A 10,711-nucleotide genomic window follows, 5' to 3' on the forward strand; every position below is an offset into this window, starting at 1 on the left:
TTTGTACTTAACTAATAATAATTTACATCTATATTTACATAGATTTATACACACAAAATACATAGTTTGTTATATTTATCAAAAGTAAAATTTATTTATTAAAGACAATTTAGTATTTATGTTGGCCAATTATCGATTAAAATTACTAAAAACTGCTGATTTTCAAAATTTTCTATTATTTTAGCTCTTCGCCACTGTCGACAATTTATTTTAGTCTGAGATTTATGCAATCACCCAATGTAGTAATTGAGATTCTAATTTCATCATTATAGTCCTCCAGATACAGCTCGACACCATAATGGTCTCTAGACATCTTTTTTATTATGAGTTAGTTATCGCCGTACTGACTTGGCATTACTGTGCCACGCTGGAGGGTGTCAAAACGTTGTCATTTTAGTTTAGCGCCCAAATTTGGAGAAAATGACGCCATTTGGATTAAACAGAAACACTCCACTCGGTTTCTCCACTTTCGAACTCCCTCTCCTTCTTCTTCTCTTCAACAATGGCATTGCCATAGGGTTCCGTGGATGAAGTCAAAAGTTTTGAGAAAAAAAAAGAACATCTGACTCAAAGACTGAGTTAGTCGTTCGTCTCCTCCATTTTTTATTTCTCAAAAACCAAAAGATCACAAAAAATAAAATCAGAACCTGATTTTTCCAATGAGTCAGTCAAAGAACAACACGAATTAATAAATCAGATCCTATCCCTGTGCCTCGAAGACGTAGACCTCAAAGAATGTCACCTGAAATTCGCCGCCACGATTTTCTCCGATGATGATGATGATGACGATGACGAGACCGCCAGAGATTGGGTAACAACTCGTGGCCAGTCGCAGTCGAGGGAACCTCCAATGCCGTGATCGGGATTGAGTCGAAGAACGAGCCGTCGAGCATATGCGGTTGAGAAAGGATGTGAAGCCAAGGGCGACGAGGTAAAGGTCTATGGTAAAAGCGATGGCGACAAAGTAGAAGAGATTGTGGACGAAATTGGGGTTGGAGAAAGAGCTAAAATGGGGGAAGGTGAAGAAGAACCTTGGTTTTTTTTATGAATTGCAAGGTTTGAAAATTGAAAAACCCTAATTTTTTGTTTTCATTATGGCCAGTTTCTTTCTTAATTTGTTATTAAGAAATCGTACTTGTTTATTTGTACTAATAAGGTGTTTTGCAAATTTATGTTATAAATTAGAAACAATAATCAGAAGATTGAGTTCAACCCTTGCGATTATGCGTTTGTGGTGGAAAAAAATGATGGTGGAGGAGAGAGGAGAGGGATGAGATAGTGTAGGAGAAGAGACTAATTTGGATCCAGCGTGACACCTAATAGCACATCAGCATTGAAATAGCTGAGTCATCATCAGAGATGAGCCTAGGGATCACTATGGTGTCCGAAACTGTATCTGAGGAACTACAATGATGAAATTGAAATATGAAGGATTACATTGGATAATCTCGTGAATGTCAGGAACTATTAAGGGAATTTACTCCATCTTATTTTCGTTTTAGCGTTGCTGTCTTAGAAAAGCAAAGTGGCTCACGTCTCCCAAAGAAAGCGTTATGTGTTTAGGAGGCGTGGACCAATTTGACTTCTCTAGACTAAAATTGATTTGCACATTAATTCTTCTATCCCACATCTAATAAGTTAAGTAGACCTCTCTTTCTTCTCTCATTCCATATTTTTGCTTCTCTCTACGAAAATTCACTTTCTTTCTCTAAAATTTTTCTCTCAACATTCTCTTGAATCACATTAAGGTTAGTAATTCCTTCATTTACTATTTTATTTTTAGTTATAATTGCACACATCTATTATGATTATTTTTATGTGTATATTAGTTTATGTAGTTTAGACAATTTTAGAGTTATGAATGATTCTGTATGACTTTTAAGATAGTTGAAATTAAATATTTTACATAGATTAAATTAGAAAATCAAAAAGTATGTTATTGGGCAATTTATGTTATTAAATTGTTTCACCTTCAATATTACGCAAATGCATTGTTTCCAAATCCAATACGCAAATACATTGATTCACTATTTTATATAAACCGCTACTGGCAGTAGCGGTTTAGAGGTGTGCATAAACCGCTACAACTAGCCACGGTTTACGTGTGTGAGTGTGTGAGTGTGTGAGTGTAAACCGCTGCTGGCAGCAGCGGTTTACGTGTGTGTGTGAGAGTATAAACCGCTATAGGCTATAGCGGTTTACGTGTAGTGTGCTGAATGGGGCTGCCTATATAAACCATGGAGGGGCCAAATGTAGAGAGGTAGAGTGTTATTCACAAATGGAGAGGGAGGATAGTTTTGTGGCTCTGGTTCATTGCTTTGGAAAAATTCAAAAGAGCAAAAGGCATGGTGTAAAATTCACAGATTGAGAACCGCTTAGTATTTTTATCCGATCGTCGAATACGTTGGCAGAGATTAAGCTAAGCATATTACGAAAGCTCGGTACCTGTGGGACGAAGTAGGTAAAAAAGTTATTTTACAAGATTTCCATTGCCGTTGTGTCAACTGGTGTGAGATATGAGACCTTCGTGATCGGGTCGGATGAAGACCTGCAGGTCTTGTTTCACTGCAGGCGTAGTTTTCCGGAGGTGAGGATACCTGAGCTGCTTGCGAAGTTGGAAGATGGTGTGGATAGCTCTGGGACATCGGCACCGAATCCTCAGTCGATCCCAGCGGGTGGTGCATCAACATCGATGCCTGTGGTAGCAGCGGCAGTTCCGAATGCTGAGCCCGAACATGCTGGGGCTGTTCATGCATATATTGCTCCTGTTGTTCCTGATTTTGAATGCGATGCCGGACCGGATCGATTTGAGAATGCACTGTTTGACGATGATTCGGATGAGGAGTCTGTCGATATTGGTGGGGACAGTGATAATGATATTCCAAGAGGTGGACGTTCAACCCATGGAGGTTCCAGTTCTGGAACACAAGAGTACCCTCCCCACCTCTCTTCTTTGAACTTGGAAGCCATCGGCCAACACCAGAATGTAGATGCAACATTCGATGGGCAGGGGATGCATGATGGGACACCTATGACTGAATTTCAGATTGGCCAATCGTTCCAGAGTAAAGAGGAAGCCGTGTTGAGTGTAAAAGATTACAGTATTCGGCATGGAGTTGAGTACAAGGTTATGGAGTCCGACAATCTGAAATACCAAGGGAGATGCAAGGAGTTTGGTAACGGGTGCACGTGGTTTATTCGGATAGTCATGCGGAAAAGGAAGAGCACATACGAAGTTAGGAGGTACAACGGTCCGCACACGTGTATGGCCACATCGATATCAAGCGACCACAAGCAGCTTGATTATCATGTCATCTGTGCGAGAATCTATCCATTGGTTAGAGCTGATGCGTCGGTGTCGATTAAGGTGTTGCAAGAGGCAACGGAGGCGACTTATGGATTCAGGCCTAGTTATCGGAAGGTGTGGTTGGCGAAGCAGAAGGCAGTAGCGCAAATATATGACAATTGGGAGGAGTCATATGCTGATCTGCCTCAGTGGATCCTTGGGGTCACATGCACGATGGAAGGTTCCGTTGCTCTACTGAAGACGTCCCCGGTTAGGGTGGGTGACCAAGTTGATGAAGATAGAGTCTACTTTCATCGGATGTTTTGGACATTTCCTCCGTGTATTGAGGCATTCCGCCACTGTAAGCCGCTCGTAAGCATCGACGGAACACACCTCTATGGCAAGTATGGCGGGACATTGTTGTTGGCGATCGCTCAGGATGGTAACTCGAATATTTTTCCTGTTGCGTTTGCACTCGTGGAGGGGGAAAATGCAGAGTCTTGGTCATACTTTCTTTCAAACCTTAGAAGGCATGTCACTCCACAGCAAGGTATTCTCGTGATCTCTGATAGACACAACGGCATCAAGGCTGCACTAGAGTCCCCAGATAGTGGTTGGCAACCTCCCCATGCTTATCGGGCATTTTGTATTCGGCATGTTGCTGCAAATTTTGCCCTCACTTTCAAGGGACAGGATGCAAGGAGGTGGCTGGTAAATGCCGCGTATGCGAAGAGGGAAGCAGAATTCGACTATTGGTTTGATATAATGAGGACAGAGAACCCGGCCTTGTGCGATTGGGCAAACAGAATGGAATATGAGAGGTGGACACAGCACAAGGATGGGGGGGGAGAAGATATGGTCACATGACGACCAACATTTCTGAGTGTGTGAACTCTGTCTTGAAGGGCACAAGAAACCTACCAGTGACGTCTCTGGTTAAGTCGACATATCTCCGGCTGGCGGAGTTGTTTGTTGTCCGAGGGCACACGGCAGAGGCACAGTTAGGGTCCGGGCACCGGTTTTCACAGGCACTAGTTAAGGCCATTGAGCGTAACCTGAAGGATTCGAGGTGCTTCATCGTGACTGTGTTTGATAGACATCACCTTGACTATACAGTGGCTGAGACGACTCCCACCGGCAAATTCTCTTTGGGTAGCTATCGAGTTTCTCTAAGGGATCGCACCTGTGATTGTGGATACTTCCAGGCGCTGCACTACCACTGTTGCCATGCCCTCGCATGCTGTGCGCAGTCACGGCTAGATTGGGTCACTTATGTCGATGAGGTGTACACCCAACTGTGGAACAACCCTATCAACCTGATGCCACTCGATGACCGCAAAGTATATCAAAGTAGTCACCGCTCGCCATATGCGACTATGCTCCTCTGTAAGTATCTCTGGATGGACCACGGCAAGTACATCAAGTGCGGAGTAGGGCTCCCATACAATCTGAAAATTCAGAACTCATCATACATTACCACAACAAGTATATATCTAGTCACGACTAGAGAGCAAACCAAAAATGAAACTCTAACTGGTATAAAACTTACATCATGAGCGGTCAATCGATCCAATGCAAGCCGATACCTTATGACCCTCTGCTCCTTTCTATCGTTAGGAGGTAAGTAGGCAGACCAACTAAATTTAAGTCATATGAGACACAAACTTAAAAAAATGCCCAAGAAATTTGTAAACATTAAAAAAGCATAACACATACCTGGATGCCAGCGGGAAAGAGAAAACCTCAAACCCGGACAGCCTCAAAGACGGAAACCGCCAGAATATCCAACTCTGTAGCAACTGGAGTGGGCCCGCAAGATTAGTCACATTTCTGTTCGCTACCCGACACATGCATCGGTACAGCCATGCCAAAGTGGCCGACCCCCAGCTATACCTCCCCATGTCATCAAGGTTTGCCACAAATGGCAACCACCGTATATGTACCCGGTTCGCACTCTTGTCCCCAAATAACTGGGTCGATAACAGCATCATGATGTAGGCCCATGCGTAGATGCGGACAGTCTCCTCGCTCGCATCTGGTGGTAGCACCCTAAACCTCTCGTGGAACCATGTAAAGTGTACTGTCATCTGCTTGACCTTATTCGGTGGAGGCCGCTCACCGAATAGGTCCTCAAACCACTCCCAAGCTGGTCGACCACCCTCCATGTATTTCTCAAACTCACCAAGGCAACCACTCACAGCCTCCCCATCCACAGGCAGCCCTAGCTGAAATGCCACGTCCTGCAATGTCACTGTGCACTCTCCGAAAGGCATATGGAACGTGTGCGTCTCAGGACGCCACCTCTCAACGAACGCACTAACCAGTGGCTCATCCAACCAGAACCATTGGCTGTTTAGCCTGGCCAAATGGTACAATCCAGCCCTCTCTAAATACGGGATGATCCTTTCATGCATGGGCATATTCTGTTTCCGTCTCACACTGTATATACTCCTAGTGGGCTGCACAGAACAACAAAGAAATACAGAGTCCAATTAAATTCTCCTATCCTTAAAAAAATTCCCATATCTAACTGGATACAAATATCTTAAACCATATTATGAAGCTTTAAAATTTAAAACTTCATATCATACAAATACCCAAACCAAACTAAAATAATTTACTAACGTCAACTATCCCTTTCCCTAAACTAAACCAACACCGTGTAGCATAACATTCATTGAAGGGATTTGAAATTCAGCTAAGTAGTCATATTTATAACTTAACAAGAAAAACTCAAAATACTAAACCAAACCCAGTAAACTAACATCCTAGCATGCGAAGCCTAATTTCAAACTAGAGGGAATAATCTATAAATTCTAGTTCGTCTACCTAACCTACCATTTTTCTGACTAACATATGCAAAGCCTAGAAAAAAAATAAATGTTAACTAACCTTGTCACCAATAGAACCGGCAATATGCGCAACACCGTTCAGTCGGTACAGGGTCCTGCCTGCCATGATAACTCGTCAGAAGTCGCCGCTGAGATACCTCGGACCCGCTCTCAACTTGCTCTGATCTCTCTCTAGAATTTCCTCTCTCTAAAAAACTTCACAAACCCTCTAAATGCATAATCCGTGGCTATAACCACGGTTTATATAGGCAGCACACTACACGTAAACCGCTATAGCCTATAGCGGTTTACACTCACACACGCACACACGTAAACCGCTGCTGCCAGCAGCGGTTTACACTCACACACTCACACACGTAAACTGCGACTGGTTGTAGCGGTTTATGCACACTTGTAAACCGCTACTGCCAGTAGCGATTTATATAAAATAGTGAATCAATGTATTTGCGTATTGGATTTGGAAACAATATATTTGCGTAATATTGAAGGTGAAACAATTTAATAACGTAAATTGTCCTGTGTTATTGTTTGAATGTGTTATTAATTTTAGATTATATTTTTGTTTGGACGAATTTGCATGTTGTCATATAATTTTTAAGTTTGTTATTTAGATTTTATTTTTTATTAAATTAGGTTAATTTAGGATATCATTGTGTTAGGATCGATCTACATGTTATTTTATTATTACTAGCGTTTAGCTCGTACAAATGCACACAGGACTACAAAAATTTTTTCACCACATAAATTTATTTATTCCTAAAAATTTTCTAACTTTTTATCATAAGAAGATTCTATAAAAAGATATTTGAGAACAAGTTTCTATCATCTGTTCATACAAAAATTCGGCAATAACATAAATTTAAATATTTATTTTTTAATAGTATCACTAAAAAAGAATATTAAGTCATCACATGGATAATATTCAGTTATATGCTACAAAATTAGTTAGTCCACTAAATGAAGTCAATAATAGAAACACATATATCCTCCACAACAAAAGAAGTAGCTAGTAAATATGGTAGAAGTTAAACCTAAACACAAAAAAAAAACAAACGAGCCAAATTAAATGCATGCTAATAAACAAAGTGTGATTTGTCCCATCCACAAACACTTTACCATAAGTCCTGGTTGAGGGATGCAATCTTCTTGAAGTAAAGAAGAACATAATTTTCAATTTAGTTTGAAGGATACAGATACATTTATTATTGAACAAGGATAAAGGAAGTTGTTTTAAGACTTGCAATGGCATGTAAGACATAACCAATTGAACTCTTAATTAATAACATCACCAAAGTATTTTTTTTTGTTCTTTATGGTAACTTTCAAATCTCACCACGCAATGCAATAAAAGTGCCCACAATCTTATGAAGAAGAACTGCACCTTCCAATATATATATGAACCATATGGAGATGCCAAGGAACCACAATTGAGCTTAGAAAGCGAAAATGAAACCGAAGTTGCAACATTGATTGTGTCTTCTCATTCAAGTAAGTCCTTAAATGAGATTGGTTGTCAACAACCCATGACCTTGGCTCCGGTTTCACCTCTGACAACAATTGCTATCCACAAAGTGAAATCAAGAGCCTTTGAAAATAACCACTCAATCTCACTCAGTACAGTATCATTTGACTCAATCCCCTATTGAAACCCTAATTCTATTTCCCGAATATCTTTTATTTTCCCGCCAAATCGAAATTTTAATTTTCTATCTCGTCCTCCACTATTATTACCAATTGTTATTACTTTTACTGTCATTAACAAATTCACTGCGTCTAATACAGATCAACTACAACTTTCTCATTCCACGTGTCCATAACTCATGCACCACACATGATATGGTTGCCTTAGCCACCTTAAGTCCTTGGTCACTACAAACGTACCCATATGATTATATGCTTCAGTAAATAGCAAAATATTTTATAAAAACAAGATAAATCTCATAATTTTTGTTTAATAACTGGCTATTGTAAGTGTAATTATTTATTTAAACCTTCAATTTAAATTTGAGCACTCAAAGAACAAAGTATATACTGGATACGTCAATAATTGAAAGAAGAAAATTATCATTCATCTCTATTTTGTAAGTACTAAACACAGTGCCTTAGTCAAAAGGACAGTTTTTAGACTCATCTAATGAGAATGTTGTTAACCATTCGATTTCGAGAGTATGAAAATTCACACTCATAATATCTATAATTTTATACTCATAATATCCATAATTGCATATATGTTTATAATTAACATCCATAATAAAAAATTTAGACAAATTTATTATTATTTATTATTTTTTTTAGGTACAAACCAATATTTTTTGGATGTTTTTAATTTTTAATAAATCGAGACTAATTAAATTTGAGATGTTTGAATTTTAAATAAAATGTGTTGTGATGATTTAGAGATATTTTTTAGGGTTAATGATATAATGATTTAAGATTTTCATTTGGAAAAAGATTGTATATTGTGTATGTAATAATGAGGAAGAGTTTTTGGGTTTTGATTCTAATAAAATTTGGGACTGATTTTTAATGTAATTAAATAAAATTATTAATATTTTTAACTATTAATTTAATTCTTTTAATTTAATAATCAAATAATATATTTTTAAATTTTTAGCCCATATCTTAAACGTTACTAGTTATTAATGGTTAGAAAAAATAATAATAAATACTGTCTAGTGACTTGTATCATTTCTTTATATATATGAGAAAGTTGAAGAGATTAGCATTTTTGTTAAAATTTGACCAGCATTTAATCGTTAAAAAAAAATAATTCTATATTATTAGATGTAATCTCACATTGTTAAAAATATTGATAATAATTAAATATCACAAATTCTACTAGCTGCTGGTGCTCTGTATATAAAATACAGCAACCTCTCACTCTCATTCCCAAGAAGTGATGACGACCACAGATTTCCCATGAAGAGCATTTAATTTATTTTGAACGGTGAGCCATATTAGAATTCAACTCAAACAGAAATGGCATTAACTTCAACTCAAACAGCTATGACATTAACTAAGCCCCGCAGGACGCAAGCGTAAATTAAAGTCCAATCTTGGAAACAATTTATCCAGCGGTGGATCTCATATGAAGCTTGCGAACCCAACATCCGCAACATGGACATAGGTAGGGAGGTAGAAAACTAAAACACACTCCTGCATCTCATCTTCATTCTCTGAGTGAGTTCACTTGGTTACACAAAAGTAGAAAAATCAAGCTACTATTCTTCATGGATGCTTTGTGGGACCTAGAAGACAAATTGAAGCTTTCAACACGAGGTGCTATCCTCCTACTAGCCTGTGCAAGCTTTGCAGTTTTGAGTATTTGCGCTGTCATTATTATGCTTAAACTGATGATGGCATGCAAGAATAACAAGATTGTTCACGAAGAGAGTGCTGTACATGAAAATGTGACTGAGATGAAGACTACAACAACTATAAGATGGACAGAGTCACAGCATTGTGGGTGGATTTCGGTGAAGAGAGTGCTGATGTGGAGCAGGGCAAGCAAATTGAGGGGATCACCACTACTGCTTGGTGTTGATGGAAGTGGATGGCAAAGTCATAACTCAGCATCAGCAGTGTGGCAAAGACCGATCCTAAAAGGGGAGAAGTGTGAGCTACCAAGTTTCAGTGGACTCATTCTGTATGATGAAAAGGGAAGACTGCTTCGTGATTCTGATGAGATCCAAAACAATGGCAACCAGACTCCCATACAGGTAAACTGTAAACACATTACCTGTCAGTCTTATTATTATTACTCTCGGTGATGGGCCAGTAAGGTAGTTAGGGAAATATGCTTTTGTCCTAGTGCTTTATACTTGCTAATTGCTATAATGAGTAAAGTTTGATGTCTAATAAAAAATAAATAAATAAATAAAAATCAGTATTAAATTTAAAATATATAAAATAAATACTGTTCGGCCAAATTTGATTTCTTTTGATGTTGGTGAATTAAAAATGGTTTAAGAAAAGAGAAATAAATATTAGAGAATTATCAAAATTTATTATTTTTGGCTAATAATTAGTTTTTAATGTTAAAAAATATGGGATAAAATATGTTATTGGATTACTAGACTAAGGGCTTTATTTGGATGAGTTTTTAAGAAATTTTTTTTAAAAGATCTTATATAAAAGTAAAAGTAATAATTTTATGTTTGTATATCTTATATAAAAATATCTTTTTATTTATCATTTATGTTTGGATAGCTCGATAAAAGGATTGAGCGAAGCTCCAATAAAAAAATATTGAAAGAAAAAAAAAAAATATAAATAATACTTTTTCAAAAGATATATTTTTTATTTTTTTAGTATTTTTATTTTTACTACTAGAAATTTACTAAATACGCTAAAAAATAAAAAAATTAATAAAAAAGATCTTTTTCTATTAACTTAATAACACCCAAACAAGCACTAAAACACTAAAAGAATTGAGTTAATGGTTAAGTAATGACTAAAAATAATAAATTCTAACTCCCTAACATTTTGTCATTTTTCGAAAGGAAAAACAATAATCTAATTTGTAGTTTTATGTATTTAATTAATTAAAATAATAATAAATTAATATAGTTAT

The 10,711-nt window shown here is 37.6% G+C and overlaps 2 protein-coding genes across 3 annotated transcripts in view; both read left to right on the plus strand.

Annotated features, from left to right (window-relative positions):
• Positions 2,279-4,153, plus strand: LOC107632757. Its single transcript, XM_016336416.1, has 2 exons — positions 2,279-2,308; positions 2,462-4,153. The coding sequence occupies exons 1-2, from the start codon at positions 2,279-2,281 to the stop codon at positions 4,151-4,153; spliced, it is 1,722 nt and encodes a 573-aa protein (XP_016191902.1).
• LOC107634306 overlaps positions 9,021-10,711 on the plus strand; it is a 4,674-nt gene continuing 2,983 nt past the window's right edge. Inside the window, exon 1 of one of the 2 annotated variants that reach the window (XM_021118610.1) lies at positions 9,021-9,857. In XM_021118610.1, the coding sequence (XP_020974269.1) occupies positions 9,369-9,857 (489 nt within the window). In that variant the 5' untranslated portion in view covers positions 9,021-9,368. The remainder of the gene's footprint in view (positions 9,858-10,711) is intronic. The other variant, XM_016337848.2, reaches the window with a different exon arrangement.

The sequence above is a fragment of the Arachis ipaensis genome, chromosome B03 (genome assembly GCF_000816755.2).
Source record: "Arachis ipaensis cultivar K30076 chromosome B03, Araip1.1, whole genome shotgun sequence".
NCBI classification, from domain to species: domain Eukaryota; kingdom Viridiplantae; phylum Streptophyta; class Magnoliopsida; order Fabales; family Fabaceae; genus Arachis; species Arachis ipaensis.

What these genes read in the sequence shown, in the direction of transcription:
- LOC107632757 (XM_016336416.1), top strand. Translation starts at nt 2,279, where the DNA reads ATGGAGAGGGAGGATAGTTTTGTGGCTCTG. An exon ending in AGGATAGTTTTGTGGCTCTG is followed by an intron (nt 2,309 to 2,461) that starts GTTCATTGCTTT and finishes GGGACGAAGTAG; the next exon opens with GTAAAAAAGTTATTTTACAA.